General features: G+C 46.8%; 1 protein-coding gene across 1 annotated transcript; it reads right to left on the bottom strand.

Annotated features, from left to right (window-relative positions):
* Positions 1-9,113: 9,113 nt before the first annotated feature.
* On the bottom strand, positions 9,114-12,102 carry LOC119330405 (E3 ubiquitin ligase BIG BROTHER-related-like). The gene is made up of 7 exons (XM_037603513.1): positions 11,763-12,102; positions 11,388-11,676; positions 11,233-11,297; positions 10,406-10,447; positions 10,139-10,260; positions 9,944-10,052; positions 9,114-9,519 (listed from the first exon to the last, which is right to left on the bottom strand). The coding sequence occupies exons 1-7, from the start codon at positions 11,946-11,948 to the stop codon at positions 9,466-9,468; spliced, it is 867 nt and encodes a 288-aa protein (XP_037459410.1). The 5' UTR covers positions 11,949-12,102; the 3' UTR covers positions 9,114-9,465.
* Positions 12,103-24,360: the final 12,258 nt, after the last annotated feature.

Raw genomic sequence — 24,360 nt, 5'->3', positions numbered from 1 at the left:
TCTCATCATGTTACTCTAATTAATATTGTTGGGTTTTAATGATGTTTCTTAATTGGGATTGAGAATGATGTCAACCATTCTCAATGTTTAACAACCACCATGATAGATTAATAAAAATGTATTCCTTTGTAGTAGGGAAAAAATGGCTTTACGCAAAACTGTAACCATAGAGCTTTCCACCAGCCATATATGCATGTAGAATAGCTTTAATCTTCCATTACTCTCTATGTGTTACATTGCTAGCATATTCCATGTGCTGACCCGTTTCGGGCTGCAACGTTCATGTTGCAGACTTTGCAAACGACGAGTAAGGTACTTTTAGGTCGTGGTTCTATACTCAGTGATGCCGTTGGAGTTGATGGACTCACTTATCTTCCAAGCCTTCCACTGTTATCGTTATTAGATGGCCTTAAGCCATATTTATTGTAATAAGTTCTCTTTTGAGACACTCGATGTAATAAGTGTGTGATTGCTACTCTGTTATAAATCCTTCAAGTACCGTGTGGTGTCAGCATTACTGGTCCAAGGATGACACCAGAGCACAAAGATTGGACCGTCTGAGGTCTGGTCGCTACAGGATGGTATCAGAGCACACGCTGACTGTAGGACACGACCATTAAGCTAAAGCCCTAGATCACTACTCACTCTCTTCTCATTCTGACCTCTCATCTTTTCTACTCTTTTAGGTTGGCGGATGCGAGGAACAAGTTCACGCAACCGGATGAAGATACACCCTTTGGACGTCACTTGAAGGAAGTCACTAGATACTTGAACATAGGAGTAGCAAGCTTCACCGGGGCCTACAACGCCACTTTACCTGAAGAAGAGCGCTGGTTGATTCAAGTTCAAGTTTCAGGAAGGACGTTCATGCCAGTCACTGAACCCATAGAGTTTTATTTTGATGCACCAACTTGGAATCTAGGAAAGAGCATGGCAGTTCACATCGCCATGGGACGCATTGGAGAAGTTTACCGCAATGATCTCAAGGATACTATCTACCAGATTTGTGGGCGCCGAGATGAGTACTGGGAGATGATCAGCACCCAGAAGGATAGATCAATTGCAGCTTTTATCCAAGAGTTAAACCAGCACATTCGACGTCAGGAGAACCAGATGTGCGCCGACATGATAGATCTGAAGAAGGCGAGGATAAGAATCAAGGAACTAGAGGAAGAACTCAAGGCTACATGTGAAGATTATGAAGAGGAAATCGAAGTATTAGTGGAGAAGAATGACGATCTGATCAAGAAGATCGGAATATTTATGGGAGTCCCTACACTAGTAGAAGAAGACGAAGAACCCAAGGAGATTCGCCCGGAAGACTACATCATCATCGACGACACCGACTCGGATCCAGATGATAGCGATGATGACTATGTGGATGAAGCTGGAGCAGATATCATGAAGTCTGCAACCGAAGAATATTTCTAATAGACCACCCCATCAGTAGTAGTAGTTCACCATGTAAATATAGCAGTCCGAGCACTTTTGCGATAGTTAGATCGATTGTATGCCCTTGTTTGATTGAACGAAGTGAATTGTTTGCTTTTGCCTCATGTGCATATGGGTAGTGTTTTCTCTCTAGACCCCTCTCTATTCTTAAATCTTATTTTTTCTAAAACCTCAGATGCCTCCGAGACGTGACCCCAGATTTACCTTCCCACCGGAGCTCACCCAGTTGATCCAGCAGCATAACACATTGATGCAGTTGCTAGTCCAGAATCGGAATCAGGGGAACAACAACAACAACCCACCACCACCACCACCTATTGATCACTTAGCCCGTTTTCTTAGGCTGAATCCGCCGGTGTTTTCTAGTAGCACCGAGCCTATAGTAGCAGATGATTGGCTCCGCAAGATAGCAAGGGAGTTGACCATGACAGGATGCACAGATGCGGAAAAGGTGAAGTTTGCCGCACATCAGCTTGAAGGACCCGCATCATCATGGTGGGAGAATTTCACCGCCACTTTCCCTATCGACACTGTCACATGGGACCAGTTCCAGCAGGCTTTCCGTACTGCCCATGTTTCAGCAGCAGCTATGGCCATAAAGAAGAGAGAGTTTCGCAACTTGCGCCAAGGAGGACGGACAGTTGGCCAGTATTTGGAGGACTTTAGTAAGTTAGAACGTTATGCCCCAGATGATGTTGCTACGGATGCAGCTAAGCAAGAGAAGTTTCTGGAAGGACTGAATGATGAGCTGAGCATGCAGTTGATGGTAGCAACCTTCAACAACTACCAGGAGTTGGTAGATCGTGCTCTCATGATTGAAGGGAAGCAGCAGCAGATTGAGAACCGCAAGAGGAAGTATGGACAAGGGAAGTACAATTCAGGAGCTTAGTAGAAGCCACGTTTTACCCCTAGACTGGGAGGACATTTTCAGCATATCCATGGAGGAGGTAGCTCGCACAATCACAATGGCACCAAGAATGGTAATGGGAATGGAGGAAGCAACGGCCAGAACCGCACCAACCCATCAACCCCAGCCAAGAGAGACCTGAGCCAAGTCACTTGCTTTAAGTGCCAGAAGACCGGACATTATGCCAATGAATGTCCTGAATCCTAGAACGGAAATGGCAATGGAAGCTCTGGGAAGAAGCCGAACCCTTTCAATAGGGGACAGGTGAACCACGTTAACGTGGAGGAGGTTGAAGAGCAGACGGATGCAGTAATCGGTAAGTTTTTGGTTAAGTCATTCATTGCACTCGTTTTTTTATACTGGTGCATCGCATTCATACATATCAAGGGGATTTGTGGATAAGTATAATCTGCCCACCAAAGTTCTTAGAACACCTATGTTAGTAAGCTCACCAGGAGCGGAGTATATCGCTAGTAAGGGATGTTTTCAAGTGCCATTGAGTATAGGTGGGCATGTGTTTCCCTCGGATTTGATCATTTTGGAATCACAAGGTTTGGATGTAATTCTGGGTATGGATTGGCTGTCGATGTATGGAGGAAACATCGATTGCGCTAGTAAGTCAATTTTGCTTACCACCCCAGAAGGGAGAAGGATCAAGTATGTATCCCGGCATGTGCCGAAGAGGACTCAAGTAAATTGCTTAACAGGAGTTGTGCAGGAGGAAGTACCAGTAGTGAAGGATTTTCCTGATGTATTTCCAGAAGAGTTGCCAGGCATGCCACCGGATAGAGATATTGAGTTTTTGATTGAGTTTTTGCCAGGCACAGGGCCAATATCTAAGAGACCATATAGGATGCCCGCAAAGGATTTGGAAGAGATTAAGAAGCAGATTAAGGAGTTACTGGATAAAGGTTATATTCGCCCAAGTTCTTCACCTTGGGGATCGCCAGTACTTCTAGTGGAAAAGAAGGATGGATCGTTAAGGATGGTTGTTGATTATCGAGGATTAAATGAAGCAACCATCAAGAACAAGTACCCACTACTGATGATTAATGATCTGTTTGATCGATTGCAAGGAGCTAAGGTATTTTCCAAGATCGATCTGCGATCAGGATACCATCAGTTGAAGATTCGAGAACAGGATATACCTAAGACGACTTTTACCACCAGGTATGGGCTGTACGAGTATACCGTTATGTCATTTGGTCTGACTAACGCACATGCATACTTTATGAACATGATGAACAAAGTGTTTATGGAGTTTTTGGATAAGTTCGTCGTGGTGTTCATTGATGATATCCTAGTTTACTCGAAGAATGAAGAGGAGCATAAGGAGCATTTGCGTTTGGTACTTGGTAAGTTCAGAGAACATCAGTTATATGCTAAGTTTAGCAAATGTGAGTTTTGGTTGAAGGAAGTTGGATTTCTCGGACACGTTATATCCGGAGAAGGTATAGCAGTAGATCCCACCAAGGTTGACACTGTAACAAATTGGGAAGCGCCAACAACAGTTGGAGAGATTCGGAGTTTTCTTGGACTCGCAGGATACTACCGAAGATTTATTGAAAATTTCTCGAAGATTGCGAAGCCTATGACAAAATTGTTGAAGAAGGATACCAAGTTCATATGGACTGAGGAATGTGAGGCCAGTTTCCAGGAGTTGAAGAAACGTTTGGTTACATCACGTGTGTTGATTTTGGCAGATCAGACCAAGGATTATGAGGTGTATTGTGACGCTTCACGTCGAGGACTTGGAGCAGTGCTTATGCAGGAAGGAAGAGTTGTTTCATATGCCTCACGACAGCTCAAGCCTCATGAGTTGAATTATGCTACACATGATTTGGAGTTAGCAGCCGTAGTGCATGCATTGAAAACCTAGAGACACTTTCTTATTGGAAATCATTGTGAGGTGTACACAGATCACAAGAGTTTGAAGTATATTTTCACGCAGAAGGAGTTGAATCTCAGGCAAAAGAGATGGTTGGAACTCATCAAGGATTATGATATGAGATTGCATTATCACCCAGGAAAGGCTAACGTAGTAGCTGACGCGTTGAGCCGTAAAAGCCATGTCAACACCCTAATGACGGGATATTTACCAAGAGAGTTAGCCGAAAATCTTCATGAGCTATGTTTAGAGATAGTCCCGAGAGGTTATGTAGCAGCATTGGAGATTCAGTATACTTTGATGGATAAGATCAGAGAAGCCCAGAAGACTGACAAGGAGATCGCTTCTATTAAGGAGAAAATGAGCAAGGAAAAACTAAAGGATTTCGTGAGGATGAGCACGATACCTTATGGTTTGAAGACCGTGCTTATGTGCCTAATGACCCGGAGATCAGGAAGTTAATTCTGCAAGAGGCCCATGATTCACCATATTCGATTCACCCAGAAAATACCAAGATGTATTTGGATTTTAAGGATACTTTCTGGTGGACCGGAATGAAGAAGGATATTGCGGAGTATGTAGCAGTTTGTGATGTATGTCAGAGAGTAAAGGCAGAGCATCAGAAGCCAGCAGGATTGCTACAGTCATTGCCGATACCAGAATGGAAGTGGGATAAGTCAGGCATGGATTTTATTACAGGATTGCCCAGAACACATTCAGGCTATGACTCGATATGGGTTGTAGTCGATCGTTTGACAAAGGTAGCTCATTTCATCCCAGTAAAGACTACCTATACTAGTGCCAAGTTGGCAAAGATATACATGACCAGGATCGTATATTTGCATGGAGTTTCAAGGAGCATTGTATCAGATAGACGAACCCAGTTACCTCAAAGTTCTGGAATCAGTTGCATGAAACTTTGGGTACCAGGCTAGAGTTTAGTACAGCTTTCCATCCGCAGACAGATGGACAGACCGAAAAAGTCAATCAGATTTTGGAGGACATGCTAAGAGCTTGTGTGCTAGATTACGGATCTAGTTGGGACGAGAATTTTCCATATGCAGAGTTCTCTTATAACAACAGTTATCAATCCAGTTTGAAGATGGCCCCTTTTGAAGCCTTGTACGGAAGGAGGTGCAGGACCCCATTGTCGTGGGATGAAGTTGGAGATCATCAGTTGTTTGGACCGGATCTGATTAAGGAGTCTGAACAGAAAGTAAAATTGATTCGCGATAGGCTCAAGGTAGCCCAATCCAGGCAGAAGAGCTACGCAGATTCTAAACGCAAGGAGACAGTTTACGAAGTCGGAGACCGAGTTTATCTTCGAGTATCTCCACTTCGAGGAGTTAAGCGTTTTGGAGTTAAGGGAAAGTTAGCGCCATGTTTTGTAGAACCATACAAAGTTTTGAAGCGTATTGGAGAAGTAGCCTATAAGTTGGAATTGCCCGAAGGATTGTCAGGAGTTCACGACGTGTTCCACGTTTCCCAGTTGAAGAAGTGTCACGCATAGATGGCTGATATACCGCTGAGAGACACAGTGCCGCTGGAAGCGATTCAGTTGGACAGTGATTTGACCTATGAGGAGAAACCAGTCAAGATTCTTGAATATGCCAGCCGAGTCACCCGCAGCAAGGTTATTAAGTTTTGCAAAGTTCAGTGGAGCCACCACACGGAGGATGAAGCCACCTGGGAGCGAGAGGAAGATTTGCTGAAGGACCACTCTCACCTATTTTCTAGCCAACCCGAATCTCGAGGGCGAGATTCATCTTAAGGGGGTAGGTTTGTAAAATCCCAAATTTTCAATTTGGAATGTTATACAATAGATCATCATTACATATTATATTTTATTACATTTTGGTTGATCCTAGAAATTCTAGGCAACTCAAAGGACCCTCGGAGAGAGTTGGGGATTTCGTTATTTTCATATTTGAGTTTTCTCAAATATTGAAAATAGGATCATTTGATTTTATTTATTTTATCTTCAATTATTTCTATTATCAAAATATGAGAGAGGGAATAAAATGACTTTCCCAAAATAAAGAAATATTGAGGATTTAATAAAAAAATCAAATAAGATTTTATTTTGATTTTATTTGCTATTTTATTTGAATTTAGGAAAAATGCGTGTTTTTCAAAATTGCATTTAGGCCCCAAATAAATGTTCATCCTGTGCGCCTTGATTTTAGAAGCTGTGGAAAATTTATTTCAAAATTTTTGAAGTCCGTTTAATATTCCTTTTGTTTTTTTTCAGAGCGTAATTATATAAAAAGTATCGAACCGACCTACCGGGCCATGTCCGACCAGGACACCCGGCCCGGCCGGCCTTTAGCCGAAGAGCCCAGCCCGAGCCGCCCCAAACCCTAGCGCCCGATCCCGCCGCCCCTGACGCCGCCGCTGCCGCCTCGCCTCGCGCGCCGCGCAGCCGGATCGCCCCGCCGCCGCCCGGAGCCGCCGCCCGCCGACCTCGCCGCCCCGCCGGAGGTTGACCGCTGCCCCGGCGCCGGCGGTTTTCCTCAAGAAAACCGTCCGGTTTTTTGTTCGTTTTTTTAGATTCGTTTTTTAGATCGGTTTTTTTCGGTTTAGCTAATTAGCGAGCGTTCGCTCGTTCGTTCATTTTAACGAACGCGTTCATCGTTTAGATCCTGATAACGAACGTTCGTTCGATAATCTATTCATCGTTTTTCTTTTTTTCGGATTAAATCCGTGATTTTTCTGATCGCGATTCCTGATCCGATTTTTGTTCTAGTATAACTTTTCGCTCGTTTATCGGAATCAGGCGATTCAAGCGCGTGGAGTTTCTTCTCGAAACCCTCTTTCCGTTTAACCAACTCAAACAAGTTTTTGCCTCTGTAAAAATTGCCCTAGATCCAGAATAGTAAATGAAGCCTTTTTCTTTTGTTGTTTGTTTTTTGTTGCTTCGTTCGATTTGATTCTTTTTGCCAACCGGAGTTATTAAGTTGAACTTTCTGGTTAGATCTCTTATTCGAGTTTTACCTGTGCATTAGTTAAGTACTTATTGTATGCTTGTTTGTTTGCGATAGAGTATCCGGAGTGCGCCGCTTGCTACTTCGAATCGCTAGGTTTCACGGATCATCAGCAAGGCAAGTAACACTTTGATCATATCTCCTACTACCCAGTTTTTATTGCATTAAATCAATCCTCACACATTGAATGATTAGGATCTAATTAAATTGTGGGTTTGGGAAGTAGTTGAGGTAGTACCTATTACCTGTTTATTATCAAACCTTTGGGAGTTACTTCTACGTTTGCTTGATATGACATGCTATGCTAGTAGACGTGGATTGGGTGAGTGAAATCCATGAAAGATGTGAGTTTGTTAAATTAATGGTTTATCTAAGATGGCAACTTAAATACACATCTGGATGGATTGAGGCACCTGGGTATACCGGCGATTGCCTGTTTTCTTTTGGACCGCCACCCAGGCTCAAAGGGATCATGAGATTATTCATGCTAGAAACTTCTATGTGCAGCCACAAGCTACTATGGGCTTTAACATAGTTGACTAAGTTGTGTGAACTCTTACAGTGGTAGACTAGCAGATGTAGGGGAAAGTAGGTGTAACGGTCTACCCGATCGTAAGGTGCTAGCGCTTCTGAAAGACTATGTCTCGGTCATCCGTTTCTCAAACACCATGTAGTGCGAGAATCCCAACGGAGGAGATCAAGTCTTGTGGGGAAAAGTGCGCAAACCTCTGCAGAGTGTATAAACTAATCATGATTAGTCGTGTCCCCGGTTATGGACATCTTGAATATCTAATACTTGGATTATCATATGAATCTCATCATGTTATTCTAGTTAATATTGTTGGGTTTTAATGATGTTTCTTAATTGGGATTGAGAATGCTGTCAACCATTCTCAATGTTTAACAACCACCATGAAAGATAAATAAAAATGTATTCTTTGCAGTATGGAAAAATTGGCTTTACGCAAAACTGTAACCATAGAGCTTTCCGCCAGCCATATATGCATGCAGAATAGCTTTAATCTTCCATTACTATCTATGTGTTACATTGCCAGCATATTTCATGTGTTGATCCGTTTCGGGCTGCAACGTTCATGTTGCAGACTTTTCAGACGACGAGTAAGGTGCTTTTAGGTCGTGGTTCTATACTCAGTGATGCCGTTGGAGTTGATGGACTCACTTATCTTCCAAGTCTTCCGATGTTATCGTTATTAGATGGCTTTAAGCCATATTTATTGTAATAAGTTTTCTTTTAAGACACTCGATGTAATAAGTGTGTGATTGCTACTCTGTTATAAATCTTTCAAGTACTGTGTGGTGTCAGTATTACTGATGCAGGGATGACACCAGAGCACACAGATTGAACCGTTTGAGGTCTGGTCGCTACATTATGGTTAGAGTGTGTGATGTGGACTGAAGTGTTTTTTCCTGATTAGGCATGTTTCATATTTCCTGGTTTATCCTTGAAATTACAGAATTATTCTCCATTGTTCTTTCATTTTTGAATTTTGCATGGAAATTAGAAATTTACTTACTGAAAAAAAAGAAAAAAAGAAATAGTTCTCATGGTTTTTGAAAATACTACATTTCTTTTCTAAGAAATCTGGCGCTTCCCTGACGTAATTCCCTCCCCTCCCCCTTGCCTCCAAACTCACGTGCGGATCTCCCCCCGTGGTGGGAGAGGATTTGCTATGGCCATGGAAAAAGCCCCCCTCGTGGGATTACACCCTGGAATGTTTTCACTCTGCAACCAAATGAGGCCTCAGAGTGGCATGTTGCATCTGGAAAACCGATACCATCATTTCAGAGCTTGGGCAAGCATCAGCGCACCATCCAGCATTTTTCAGCAACGCTGTCATCTTTCAAGCATGTAGTCAGGCGATAGTGTAAAAGAATGACTATAAATATAATAATTATTTTACATCCACGAATCACAATGGGCAACTAGCGTCTAACAAAGAATGGCTATAAATTTAAGCTATTTTACATCAATGATCATACATGGACCATGAGCCCCTAACAGGATACACAAAGCAGCATCACGGTTTAGTCCAGAAGTACATGTGTCCCGAGTCTGCTGGGCTGAAAAGCAGAGAGACGAACTCGAGGCTTGTTTGCTAGTTTCTTTGGACAATACAACAGCTCCTGGTGCTTAAATCTCACCGGCATCAGAAAATATATGCTGTCCCTATTTCTTCCCATTATTCGCCCATCATTACGACCACAATAGAATGTCATGCCTCGTTGTTACCCGGTGTAGAAACTTCTGCACTGCACATAGGGCATACCTGCAACATAGCAATGGCCGAAACAGTTTTCTAGTATTCAGTTTCATCATGCGCCATTAATAACAAATTCCCTCTACAAATTAAGCTATTAGAGGAAAAATATAGATGGTATACGCATACTTCAATATCTAATACTCCCTCTGTAACTTAATTTAACGCGTTTCCAGAGTCCACGTCACACAAGAAAAAGGTCTTACTGTGTATAAAATTGCTGTTTATGGTTGCTTTATCATGCAAAACAGGACTTCATGAGGATTGGCCTCATGCAGGCTGATGGTGGAGAAAAAGTTTATGAATTCGCATTTGATGGAGGAATTAAGAGAACTTATTGTGTGACAATAGGTCCTTTCTTCCTTTTCTTTTATAAGAGATTGGTGGACATTTTTCCGGCTATGGAAGGAAGAACAGGGGGTGCTGGCTGTACCTTGTTTAACTGCAGCCACTGTTTCATGCAGTCAGAATGATATGAATGCTTGCAAGGAAGTGCAACCAATGATTCACCTTCCTCAAATTCCACACGGCAAATAACACATCTGCAAAATGAACTTCACGTATCAGAACATTTAATGACTATAGACAAAATTTTGAAAATATAAAAGGTTTTAAATCATGTACATACTGTTCCATGTTGCTGTCTTGATTATCTTCTGCTTGGTAAGTTACTGAAGGCAATGAAGCCAAAGTATCGGCAGAAACACCTCTGCTTTCCGTACCAACCACTTCACCCAATGCAACCAGCTCCTAAGAACACCAAAACTATTAATTAATATTGTAACGGTGAATCTTGAAATTCAGTCTGGTTTAATAGAAAAGAATCTTAAATCTTCATATGCAGATATAAATGCAAATAATAACCACTTCTTCTAGTACAAAATAGAGAACTTACCTCATACGAGTATTCGTCTGGATCAACATCTTCCCATGCATCCTAAAGTTTGACATAAGCACAAATACTGAAAATGTCAGGTACCAACTTCATGCTTGGAAGATTGTTTATAATTAATTGATTATAACAAGAAAACAAGACTATTACATTGACAAAAATACAAATTGGTCGTATGGAATGGATATTGATAGATTCATAAGATTACTTTCAGCAGTTCCTAGTCCTGGATGCCAGCAACAATATGCTTATTCACAATAAAAAGATCATGATGAAAGGAAAATTTCATTCAAAACTCTAATAAACGATATGGTTGTGGGCATTTGAGGATGCTAGGATGCTTTCCCTTCCTTATTAAAAAAAGATTGGAAAATTACATACCAAATTCTATACTGGTCTTCTGTATATTTACAAACGACAGACAATGGAGTGAAGGTGCAAATATACCACCGTGTTAACCCAATCCACATTATTTTACTACATGTAGAGCAGTTCTAGGTTTTAGCCACCAACTACTGAATCCGATCAATGGCATGAAATTATTTATTCTAGACAAGATCACTGCAAAATACATAGATGATGAGTAGAAGGCAATAATGAAGATACAATGCAAACCCTAACATGAGCAATTAACTGATATGTGTTTGAAACATTCAGCTATCCAGGTTGAAAAACTGGGCCAAAAAACTAGTGCATACGATTTTAGTTAGACACAAACTTGAAGCTATCCAGAATAAAATAATAAATCTAATCTTGAGAGAGAAACTGCATGGTTGCCTAAGCATACACGTCAATAAACATTTGATTGTAACAATGGAATGTACTGTCACCTGTGCGCTATCCCCATCTTCCTCATCTTCGCCATCTTCAACATCATGCTCCATCTCTTCCCCTACTGAAGAAACAAAGAGACTAATCAACACCCAAAAAGGGGACCGGGAGAAAACGTGACTGAATTTCGAAAAGTCTTGTCTCCGGCACTCACAATCAGTGATCCCAGCGAGCGCCATGAGCCGCTGGGCGACCTCGCGCTCCTCGGCATCCTGCAGGGCCCGCGCATACGCCTCGTCGTCCTCGTACCGCGCGGGGTCCAATTCGGGCCCCTCCGCGTCGCCCACCTCCTCGTCCTCGTCCCCCTCCTCCTCGTAGTCGCTCCCCTCGTCGCCTTCGATCCCTTCCACTTCCTCTTCGTAGTAGTCGTAGCTCCCAGCGTCCGAGGCATCATAGTCGCTGCCGTCCCCGCCGTGCGCGCTCAGCATCATGTACGCCCGCTCCTGCGGCACCGAGCGCGGCAACCCCAGATTAATTAAACCACGAAGCATCGGCGGCGGAACCGACCCCGGTAGATCTGGACGCTTACCTGCTCCTGGAGGACGCGCGCGAGGGCGAGGTCGGCCTCCTCCTGGCTTAAGGCGGTGAACGGCCGCCTCCCTACCGCGGCGGCCGACACGTCGTCCCCTCCGGCCCCGGCTGCGGCGGGAGTATTGGGGCTATGGTTTTGGTCCGCGCTGGGCTTCTCGCCGCCGTTTCCCTTGGGGCCCTCCATGGGGAGGGAGAGAGGGAGCAGTTAGGGATCGGAGACGAGAAGGAGAAGGGAACGACGAGAAGGAAGCAGAAATTCAATAGTGGCAACGTTAAGCAATCTCAGGCGCACCGCACCCGCACGCGGACGCGGTAGCTATATGAGGACGAGGCAAACGTTTTGCCGTGGGTTTCAACAGGAGGTATCTTTTTTTTACAGTATATAACCTTAAAACATGAGGTATCTGTTTTTTTTTCTTGAAATGCAGGAAGTACAGTATCTGGTTGGGACCGAGTCGGTCAGGGGACTCCTTTTTCTATTTCTTTAGACATAGTGTTTCGTCAATGTTACATAAATTTTCCCTCCTTCTCTTCATTTCCATTTTTTCTTTTATATCGGTCTTTTTTTCCTTTTTAAAATCCGTCCTAATTGTCACACCTTTATTGACTTATCAAAAATGGTAATTCGATAAATTTTTACCAAATAAGTAATTTCTATTTAGGTTGGTAAATCACGGGTAGGGATTTTATAAATAATTATTTACACAATCACATTAATACAAACATGTAATCACCGACTAAAGTACTGGAATTGTTATATCTTGTTGCTCATGCACAATTATCCAATGTAAAGAGAAAAGTTCATATTGCAACTCTCAACTTGCCACACGATTTAAAAGTCAACCCTCAACTTTAAAATCGGGCATCCACATCTCAAACTAAGAACAACTCCAACACATCACCAAACATACGACACTAAATATCCACAGAAAATGTTCAGACGTGTCTGTCATGGATAGTAGGCAGGGCGCCAGCCATCCAACCGTATGCACCAAAAGTTTACCAGCTAAATTTTATTCCTATGCCCGGAGTATTAAAAATAATAAAAAATAAATACTCCTCGATCCATAACATATTCAGACACATGTTCGAGGTGTCTCCCTGAAACTCCCATAGATGTTGAACCAAATCATCCCGAAACTAATCATGAGTTTCTCGATTGCGAATTTAATGATGCATTTGCAGAAAATCCTCAAACGTTATCGATTCTGTTTCGGAAGCTGGATATGATCATCCATCTCTTGAAATTTTAGACCTTGGCGACCACACAAGTTGTCATCCTATCCCACAATACGTCTACATCTCATAGTTTAGCTGGTCCCCAAACAGTTACAAAATGGTCTTGATGCACTTCAAATGCCCTCTCAACATCATTTGTAGCTCCTTGTTTTTAGACTATGTGATTTTTTCGTCATCCCTTGACTCACAAATGGTCTTGACGAAGGTCACCCATAGAGGATAGATACCATCATAAACACAATATCTCATGTTATAATCATGATCATTGATGGTATAGTGCATGCAGTAGTTCGCCCGCACACAACCTTGCAAAACAATGAAGACTGTTGTGGCACGTTGATGTCACTGTGAGGCTCAGGTATGCTAAAGAAATAGTGTCAAATTCATAGATCCTGTAATGTAATTGCTTCAAAAATGATGGTGGTATTTTTACAGTGGCCTTCGTATTGGCCCTATTAAGAATATGGATAGTTCTTCCATTTTCAGTGCATGCAATCTAGTGATTCAAGCATACCCGAAGCCCTCTTGATTCTCTAAGTGCCATGAGCCTTGTTATGTCTATGGCATTTGGTTCTCTCAAGTACTCCGGTTCAAACACCTTGATCACTTTAGTAGCAAATCTAAACATGCTTTGAGGCATGTGTTTTTAGACATGTCGAGGTACTCGTCCTATGAATTTGCTCGCGTGCCATATACAAGCATCCTCATAGAGCCGTACACTAGTAATTAGAGAACCCAATGTTATTCATCATAGTGTGACGCCCGGATAATTAAGCTACAGTAATTCCACGCTAATGATGCCACGTCACCTCGATTACTGTTGTTGATCTCTCTTTAGTTCAAAAACCGATTCAAATTCAAATTTGGATTAAAGGCAAACATCAAAGTTTTGAAACACTAAAACTAAAATGTTCGGGTGGTTTCAAATAATTCATAAGTGAATATGGTGAAGAACCACACTATCAAAAAATGTTTAAATATTCAAGATAAATATAACTCTAGGTAAAACAATTAATTAAATACCTTTTGTATTATATAAAATTCTAAACTATTTTGTTCTGGGTAAAACCTTTTATGATAGTGGGTTTAGTGGCAATGCTAAATTAGGAGTTGAAATTATATTTTTTACAAAATTAATATAAATTGAAGAGTAAAAAGGAAACAAATAAATAAAGGGAAAACAAACCAAAAGAATAAATGAATAAAACAAAACCCCTGATGGGCCCCGGCCCACCAGGCCACAACCCAGGCCGGCCTACCTCCCACATCGGCCTACTTAACCCACCCCAAACCCTAACCTAGCCGATCCCCTCTCTCTCACTCCCTCCTCGGTCAACTCTTCCACCCCCGATCCCGATCCGGATCGGGGCGACGACCCCGCCGATGCCGACGCACGAAGGCTTTCCCTCGCCGGAGCCACTGTCGTCACCGTGCTCCTCCATCCCCTCGCCTCGTCGCTCACTGCCCGACGTCGCATGTCGCCCGGCCCCGCCGCTGCCGCGACGCCGCTGCCTCCACCTCGTCGTCTACCTCGCCGGCCTGCCTCCTGCTCCGCCGCGTCGTCCCCGCCATGGACCTCCCCGACCTCTCCCTCGACCGGCTTCCCCCAAGCCACAGCGCCCATCATCCCTCCAACGCGGGTGAGGCCCCCGGCCTCTCCTCTCTCCCCCGCCCACGGTCACCGTGTCGTGCCTGTGCTCCCGTTGCGTCCTGGCCGCCCTGGGCACTCCCTGGTCGTGCCCCCGTGCGTGCCAGCTCGCGCGTTGCCGCAGCCCTCGCCTCGCTCGCCGTTGCTAGCGCCTACCGCTGCCGCTGAAGATTGCTGTTGCGTTGATGCTTGCTGCAGCTGCTGCCGCTCACTGTCGTCCTTGCCGCCGAGCGCCGCTCCTCGACGCCCTCCGCGTGAGACCCCGCCCCCATGCTACGCTGCTTACACCCAGCTGCGCCGCTGCTTCCGCATTAGTTGCTCTGCCTAGCCCTGCTAGAGCTCCGCTCCAGAGCCCGCCTCCGACCGTTGCTAGCGCCGGCAGCGGCGCCCCAACCACCCCTCCTCGCCAGCTTCGCCTCCCCCCGCCCCCCTGCTCACTCCCTCTCACGGCCGCGCTGACCAGCCGGCCTCGCCGCGCCCTGGCCTCGGCCAGTGCTACGTGCGGGCCGTGGCCGCCGGCCACTACCGCGGGGCCCGGTCCAATAATTTGGGGGCTAATCCCCATTAACTTAACCCCCACCTAATTAGTCTTTGGCCCAATGACGAACGGGGCCCATGCCCCTGTGCTATTTAGAACAAAAAAAGAAACAAAAAAGTAATAATAATAAAATATTAATTAATTTTGATTAATTAAGCTAATCAACTAATTAAACTAATTAAACTGTTAATTAATTAATTGATCAGTCAATGACAGTGGGGCCCACCCATAATTAATTCTAATTAGATTAACCAAATTTGAATAATTAACATGTGTCTCTGACCAGTGGGACCCACTGGTCAGGTTGACCAGTCAACCCCTGTTCACTGCTGACGTCAGCATGACATCATGCTGATGTCATAAATCCATTTTTGAATTAAGTTAAATAATTAATTAAATTCCAAAAATTAATAAAATCTTTAGAGAATCATATCTTTTAATCCGTAACTCAGATTAAATTATTTTCAACATGAAAGTTGCTCAGAACGACGAGACAAACCCGGATACGCAACCCGTTCGTCCGCCACGCATCCCTAGTATACTGACACGCAACTTTCCCCCTCCGGTTCATCTGTCCGAAAACGCGAAACACCGGGAATACTTTTCCGGATGTTTTCCCCCTTCACCGGTACCACCTCGTACCGCGTTAGGGCACACCTAGCATCATGCTTTGTCATGTCATGCATCGTCATGCATTTGTTTGCATTATATTTATTGTTTCTTCCCCCTCTTCTCTCGCTAGACACCGAGACCGACGCCGCTGCTACCCAGTACGACTAGGGAGTTGACGACCACTCTCTCTTGCCAGAGAAACCAGGCAAGCCCTCCCCTTGATCACCAGATATCGCCTACTCTCCTCTATACTGCTTGCATTAGAGTAGTGTAGCATGTTACTGCTTTCCGTTAATCCTACCCTGATGCATAGCTTGTCCTTGCTACTACTGTTGTTACCTTTACCCGCAATCGTAATGCTTAGTATAGGATGCTAGTTTATCATCAGCGGCCCTACATTCTTGTCCGTCTGCCATGCTATACTATCGGGCCGTGATCACTCAGGAGGTGATCACGGGTATATACTATATACTTTATATATGATACATGTGGTGAACAAAGACGGGTCGGCTCGTAGGAGTACCCGCGAGTGGAACTTTGAGGCGGAGCGACAGGGCAGGTTGAGACCACCTAGGAGAGAGGTGGGCCTGGCCCTGGTCGGCATTCGCGGTTATTTCAAGATAACACATTTAACGAGATCTTGGTATTTGATCTGAGTCTGGCCACTGGCCTATACGCACTAACCATCTACGCAGGGACAGTTATGGGCACTCGACGTCGTGGTATCAGCCGAAGCCTTCGTGACGTCAGCAACTGAGCGGCGCGTGCCGGATTGGACTGGAACGCCTGCTAGGCTAGGTCTACTTCCGGCCGCCCACGCAACGTGTAGGTGTGCTAAGGGCGATGGGCCCAAACCCCTGGGCGCTTAGGTTAGACCGGCGTGCTGACCTCTCTGTTGGTCTAGGTGGGGCTGCGACGTGTTGATCTTCCGAGGCCGGGCATGACCCAGAAAAGTGTGTCCGGACAAAGGGGATCGAGCGTGTTGGGAAATGTGGTGCACCCCTGCAGGGAAGTTAAACTATTCGAATAGCCGTGATCTTCGGTAACAGGACGACTTGGAGTTGTACCTTGACCTTATGACAACTAGAACCGGATACTTAATAAAACACACCCTTCCAAGTGCCAGATACAACCGGTGATCTCTCTCTCACAGGGCGACGAGGGAAGGATCATCGGTTAGGGTTTTGCTATGCGATGTTACTTGGTGAACTTACCATCTACTCTCTTCTCCTGCTGCAAGATGGAGGTTACCGGAAGCGTAGTCTTCGAAAGGACTAGCTATCCCCCCTTATTCCGGCATTCTGCAGTTCAGTCCACATATGATAGCCTTATTCCAATTGATACCAATGCATTCATATGCAGTGTAGCTCCTTGCTTGCGAGTACTTTGGATGAGTACTCACGGTTGCTTTCTCCCTCTTTTCCCCTTTCCCTTCTACCTGATTGCTGCGACCAGACATTGGAGTCCAGGAGCCAGACGCCACCGTCGACGACGACTACTACTACTTGGGAGGTGCCTACTACTACGTGCAGCCCGCTGACGGCGACCAGGAGTAGTTAGGAGGATCCCAGGCAGGAGGCTTGCGCCTCTTTCGATCTGTATCCCTGTTTGTGCTAGCCTTCTTAAGGCAAACTTGTCTAACTTATGTCTGTACTCAGATATTGTTGCTTCCGCTGACTCGTCTATGATCGAGCTCTTGTATTCGATCCCTCGAGGCCCCTGGCTTGTAATATGATGCTTATATGACTTATTTTATTTGTAGAGTTGTGTTGTGATATCTTCCCGTGAGTCCGTGATCTTGATCGTACACGTTTGCATGTATGATTAGTGTACGATTGAATCAGTTGCGTCACAAGTTGGTATCAGAGCCGACTGCCTGTAGGAATCCCCCTTCCACACTCCTTGGCCGAAGTCGAGTCTAGACATTATAAAAACTTTTACTAACATGGCTGTGTGCCTTACGGGCCCACGTCGCCATCTGGATGGTATTAGGATCTTTTATTCCTCGACCTATACTCTGGGACTCTGATCTCTTTTCTATTCGGGTTAAATGATTTTTACTAACGCCGACTCTAGGTTCTCATAACTACTTCCACCCGGAGAGCCCCTTACTCCAGATGAATACTTGGTGCCTACCGACTTGCAGTTCTTTGTCACATGAATACCCTTACGGATAAATCCTCGCACTTGTTGAGTATCCGCTCATTTCAAGCAATTCACAAAAGTCTTCAAAATATCATTCGATCTTCCGAAAATCCTCTGGAGCCTTTTGCTCTTGAAATTCTTGCTTACTTGCATTATGGTTAATCCCATAAGTCTAGTAATCTTATTGACATCCTTTGTCATTATCATTTTGAGTCCGTTGATTCAATATGTTGTGAATGCTCGCAATCCTCAATCAGTTCCTATAATTCATCCTTCCGGCTCAGCCGTCATTTTTAACTGGAGCTGGTTCTCGACCAATCAAATTCCCGTCGATTGTACCCCTAAGCCAGCTTAGCTTATCCATCCTAAATCAGAGCGTTTGCTTATGATCCCTTGATTTGGAAATCATAATTCCTTGGCAATTAAACTTTGAGTTAGTTAATTGCTTCTATAGTCCAGTGCCTTCGCATTGTTTCTTCCTCTGGTTGTGTGCCGATGCTCACATCAGCTCCACCATGGACCGTCGGATCATTTGTTGAAATATCATCCGAGAGCGTCCTTCGTATACAAATGTTGGAAATATGCCCTAGAGGCAATAATAAAAGGATTATTATTATATTTCCTTGTTCATGATAATTGCCTTTATTCATGCTATAATTGTGTTATCCGGAAATCGTAATACATGTGTGAATACATAGACACCAACATGTCCCTAGTAAGCCTCTAGTTGACTAGCTCGTTGATCAACAGATAGTCATGGTTTCCTGACTATGGACATTGGATGTCATTGATAACGAGATCACATCATTAGGAGAATGATGTGATGGACAAGACCCAATCCTAAACATAGCACAAGATCGTATAGTTCATTTGCTAGAGTTTTTCCAATGTCAAGTATCTTTTCCTTAGACCATGAGATCGTGTAACTCCCGGATACCGTAGGAGTGCTTTGGGTGTACCAAACGTCACAATGTAACTGGGTGACTATAAAGGTATACTACGGGTATCTCCGAAAGTGTCTGTTGGGTTGACACGGATCAAGACTGGGATTTGTCACTCCGTATGACGGAGAGGTATCTCTGGGCCCACTCGGTAATGCATCATCATAATGAGCTCAAAGTGACCAAGTGTCTGGTCACGGGATCATGCATTACGGTACGAGTAAAGTGACTTGCCGGTAACGAGATTGAACGAGGTATTGGGATACCGACGATCGAATCTCGGGCAAGTAACGTACCGATTGACAAAGGGAATTGTATACGGGGTTGCTTGAATCCTCGACATCGTGGTTCATCCGATGAGATCATCGAGGAGCATGTGGGAGCCAACATGGGTATCCAGATCCCGCTGTTGGTTATTGACCGGAGAGCCATCTCGGTCATGTCTACATGTCTCCCGAACCCGTAGGGTCTACACACTTAAGGTTCGGTGACGCTAGGGTTGTAGAGATATGAATATGCAGTAACCCGAAAGTTGTTCGGAGTCCCAGATGAGATCCCGGACGTCACGAGGAGTTCCGGAATGGTCCGAAGGTGAAGAATTATATATAGGAAGTGCAGTTTTGGCCATCGGGAGAGTTTCGGGGGTCACCGGTATTGTACCGGCACCACCGGATGGGTCCCGGGGGTCCACCGGGTGGGACCACCAATCCCGGAGGGCCCCATGGGCTGAAGTGGGGAGGGAAACCAGCCCATAGTGGGCTGGTGCGCCCCCTTGGCCCACCCCCTGCGCCTAGGGTTGGAAACCCTAGGGTGGGGGGGGGGCGCCCCACTTGCCTTGGGGGCCACTCCACCCTTGGCCGCCGCCCCCCCTTGGAGATCCCATATCCTAGGGCCGGCGCCCCCCCTTGGGGAGCCTATATAAAGGGGGGAGGGAGGGGCAGCCGCACCTTTGAGTCTTGGCGCCTCCCTCTCCCCTGCTACACCTCTCCCTCTCGCAGAAGAACGGTGAAGCCCTGCTGCGGTGACTGTTGCATCCACCACCACGCCGTCGTGCTGCTGGATCTTCATCAACCTCTCCTTCCCCCTTGCTGGATCAAGAAGGAGGAGACGTCACGCTGACCGTACGTGTGTTGAACACGGAGGTGTCGTCCGTTCGGCGCTAGGATCTCCGGTTATTTGGATCACGTCGAGTACGACTTCCTCATCCCCGTTCTTTGAACGCTTCCACGCGTGATCTACAAAGGTATGTAGATGCAATCCGATCACTCGTTGCTAGATGAACTCATAGATGGATCTTGGTGAAACCGTAGGAAATTTTTTGTTTTCTGCAACGTTCTCCAACAGTGGCATCATGAGCCAGGTCTATGCGTAGTTCTTTTTGCACGAGTAGAACACAATTTGTTGTGGGCGTAGATGTTGTCAACTTTCTTGCCGCTACTAGTCTTATTTTGCTTCAGCAGTATTGTGGGATGAAGCGGCCCGGACCAACCTTACACATACGCTTACGTGAGACCGGTTCCACCGACTGACATGCACAGTAGAACATACAACATCATATGTCCCTTGCCTCTGTTAGTTCAACACCCGATGTCTCTTCGATTAAGCCTTGAAGTTTAGAACATGCTCCATGTCTTCAAGAATCGCGCTCATCATCGTCATTTCATCGTCTGACAAGGATGAATCCATGAACTCGGCGTAGAAGTACTCCTCATCTGAATCCACTGTGTTAGCTTCAAAGTAAACACTGAGACCGTAAAAAAATGGCTATGGCATCTCGCCGAACACTTGCCATGCATGGTGTCCATCACGGACGACGTCGGCAAGGGAGGAGGGTACCTAGGCGGTGGCCGGATCAGAGGTGGAAAGGCGGCGTAGGCAAAGTTGTGCGAGTGCATCACCCGTCATCCTCCAGTGGCGGGGTAGGACCTCCATGAGTGAGTAGGACAGCCACGACGAGCGTGGAGGCGGAGACGTTGGCGGGGGCATAGAATAACTGACGCGGCTGGCAGCAGGCGTGAAGGCGCATCCATGACAAAACCTCAGCTTCGTCCCGGAGCGTCGGAGCGTTAATGTAGTAAACGCCTGGAGTTGCCAGGAGACGGGGTGACGCCGAAGTCGAAGGTGAAGCTTGGGCAACATGTGGGGTGGATAGAGGCCGCTACGGGGTTCCGGATCCGGTCGCAGCTACAGGACCGGAGGTCAGACAGAGAAGATCTAGGTGGCAGCGCGCCTGATGTCAAGCAAGTTGTGAGAGCCCCATCCTCCTGCCAGTGATTAGTTTTTTAGTAGTTTTTACTGGTATATGTACTCCTTTCGTTCATAAATATAAAATGCTCTAACTCTTTTGTAAATCAAATGCATATAGACATGTTTGATTTAGACTGTATGTACTCCCTCCCTTGTTTACGAATGTTGATTTAGTACTATGAATGTTGATATTTTTTTCTATAAGTTTGGTTAAATTAGAGATACTTTGACTTTAGACAAAACTTATATTAAGACTAAAAAGAATTGGAGGGAGTACTTCGTATAGATTCACGAGCAGCCGTCCGTGACTATGGGCCAGTTCTTTTCAGCGATTCTACCAGAATCACCCCTCTCCCCGGCTTCTTCTAGAATCACCACTCCATGTGTTTTTTACAATCCTAGCTATTAGATCTTAATTAAATAGGATTGTAAAAAAAATGAAGTGGCGATTCTGTGAGAAGCTAGTGAGGGGGTGATTCTGAAAGAATCGCCGAAAAAAACTGGCCCTATGTATCGGGAGGATTGCCGTCCCAATTTGAAGTTTTTTCCTTGAAAGTTTCAACCATCATCATCATTGACTATGACAACTTAAGATCCTCGCCGTCCGTGACTATGCATATCGTGGCGAGATGTTTGAAACGGAACGCAAGACGAGCGTTGCCGTCTCGCGGAGACGCGGACTTCAAACTTGCCGGCCGGCAAGGTAGAAGCAGCCGTCCTGCTCACGGCAAGTAAAGCATTGGATTGCATTGCAAGTTCATATCGGCGCCATCTCGTCGGTTTCTTGCACAGCTGCGCCATGGATTTAAATATTCTCGACGAGGTGTTGGCATGGACTGGTTTTCCGCCACCTCAACTGCAAGCAGGGAGAGGAATCCTACTGCATCATCTGATGTGCACGGCAGGTTAAGTTTGCCTCTTCATCAGGGTCAGCTGGGCGTTCTGATCTCATAAATAAAATGGAAGAGCATATCGTGCCCATACTCTTTAACACCACGGGATTTATAATGTATGGCGGGTAATAAAAGATGCCTTAAAAGATTACCACCACCAAACCTTGCCAAAAATGTTGAAATCATTGAAGCAGTTAGAGCAACTCCAACGGGCCAACCCAAACGGACGTCGATTTTGTTTGCTTTTTGTCCGTTTGGATCAGCCAGACGGACACGGATGCCCGCTTCCGCATTTGGGTCGGCATTTGCGCCCAACGCTGGCCTGCGACCCATTTAGACGGCGCCAAAAAAATGAACGCATGCATATTTAAAAAAAGAGAAACTACATTAATTAAACATTAAAGCCGGCCACGAAGGCCGGCGAGAGTCCACGCGTCCACATTTGCATTTAAAAAAATAAAAACAGCCTAAACTACGAGGCGGCGCGCTGCCCTAGGCGGCGGCGTCGTCGTTCTCGGGGTCCGTGAGGTCGATGAGCGTCGGCGCCGGCCCGGCCCAGGCGAACGTCGTGTTCCAGAGCGCTGCCATGTCGGGCTGTGCCGGCGCAGGCAGTGCCGGAGCGGGGGGCTGTGCAGCCGCCTGTGCAGCCGCGGCCTGGCGCTCCTCCTCCTCGGCCTCGCGCGCCTCCTCCTCGAGGTCGCGCTCGAGCATCTCCTCGTACTCGCCTTGCCGGCGCTCCTCTGCCAGCCGGCGCTGGCGCCACATCTCGAGATAGGTCTGCTCCTGCGTCGGCGTCGCCCCCAGCCAGACCGGTGGCGTGGACACCCACTCGCGCACCACTCCATTCCAGGAGAAGCGCGCGATGGGCTCGGGCTCGGGCTGCGGCTCCGGCTTGATGGGGAACGGCGGGGCCACCGGCGGCACCATGCTGTCGCCCGCCGCGGAGAGGGCAAGGGCCTGCGCCATTGCCGCCTCGTAGCGGGCCTCCTCTTTCGCCTCCGCCGCCTCCGCTCTGCGCCGTTCGTCCTCTTCGCTCTCATGGTAGACGACCGCAAGGGCCGCCTGATAGGCGTCCTCCGCCGCCTGGTCCTCCTCGCGGACGACCAACGGCGTTGGCCTCCGGTCAACCTCGCGCACGCCCCGGCGCCTCGCCTCCTCGTGCTCGAAGGCGAACCACCTCGCCCAGTTGGGCGAGTCGGTTGCGTAGGCGGAGTCGCGGCGCTGCTCCGCCGTCAGCAGCGCCCGCCGGTGCCGCACCTCCTCCGCGTGAGCACGAGCCGACCGCGGCGCCGCCGGCACTGGGATCCTATCTGGATCCAGATGCCAGTCGTGCGGCAGCGTCACGTCAGGATACGGCAGCGGCTGGCGGTTCTGCCAGTGCCACTCCGCCTGGTGCACTAGCACGTTGACGCGCTGCCTCTGCCGGCGAGGCGCCGGCGGGGGTGGGAGAAACTCGAAGGGGAAAGGGGTGGCGGGGGACTTGCCCTTGGCCTTGCTGCCACTGGCGCCGGAGAAGAGGCCCATCGTCGATGTGGTTGCGGTGTCTAGGGTTTGCCGGCGACGAGGGAGCAAGGGTGGGCAGATGGGGACGGCTAGTTTGGATGAGGACGACCCCGCCGCACGGTCGGCTTAAAAAAGGACGAGCGCCATCGCTGATGCGTGGGCCCGTCGTCATAAATTAAGCTGACCGCGTGGGCAGCGGGTAGTTGGACGGCCACCATGTGGGGACGCGGCGGACAGCGAGAAGGCGCGCGAAGCGTCCGTTCAACGTACGCGCCGACGCATTTGAGACGCAAATTTGGGCCGCAAATGCATCGGCGCGGACGCGACGCGGACGTGATTTGGGTTTGGGTTGGCGCGTTGGGTCGCCACTTTTGTCTGCGCCGACCCAAACGGACACAGACGGACGAAATGGGTCGGCCCTTTGGAGTTGCTCCTAGTGATGAAACTGCGGAGTATTGACAAAAGATTGAACTAGGAAAAATTGCACTGACGGATAAAACTAAGCAAAATCACACCTTTTCTCAGTGAAACAAGACGAATCGAAGGTCCGCTAAACATAGCCTGTTTCAAAAAGTTTCACATATTTGGCGATGGCTCCTCTTTCCTCCCTCTCTCCCCTCCCTTCCTTTCCTCTTCCTTGCCTCGGTAGGTCTGCCCCCCGCCCTTCCCCGGTGGCCGGTGTTCGGTCGCCATCCTCTCCGTGTGCAGCTGCTCTCCCCCTCTCCCCCCCTGGCTCTCCGCAAGTGGGTTTCTCCCCTCCCTCCTCTCCGCTGCCGGTGATTGGTTCTCGTTTTTGGGCCCTGGGGTCGGAAGTGGAGGATTCGCAGTCT

Source organism: Triticum dicoccoides, chromosome 7A (assembly GCF_002162155.2).
Source record: "Triticum dicoccoides isolate Atlit2015 ecotype Zavitan chromosome 7A, WEW_v2.0, whole genome shotgun sequence".
NCBI classification, from domain to species: domain Eukaryota; kingdom Viridiplantae; phylum Streptophyta; class Magnoliopsida; order Poales; family Poaceae; genus Triticum; species Triticum dicoccoides.
This window is presented reverse-complemented; position numbering and strand designations above follow the sequence as displayed.

What these genes read in the sequence shown, in the direction of transcription:
- LOC119330405 (XM_037603513.1), bottom strand. Translation starts at nt 11,948, where the DNA reads ATGGAGGGCCCCAAGGGAAACGGCGGCGAGAAGCCCAGCGCGGACCAA. An exon ending in GCTCGCTGGGATCACTGATT is followed by an intron (nt 11,298 to 11,387) that starts GTGAGTGCCGGA and finishes TTGTTTCTTCAG; the next exon opens with TAGGGGAAGAGATGGAGCAT. An exon ending in CAGACGAATACTCGTATGAG is followed by an intron (nt 10,261 to 10,405) that starts GTAAGTTCTCTA and finishes TGGTGTTCTTAG; the next exon opens with GAGCTGGTTGCATTGGGTGA.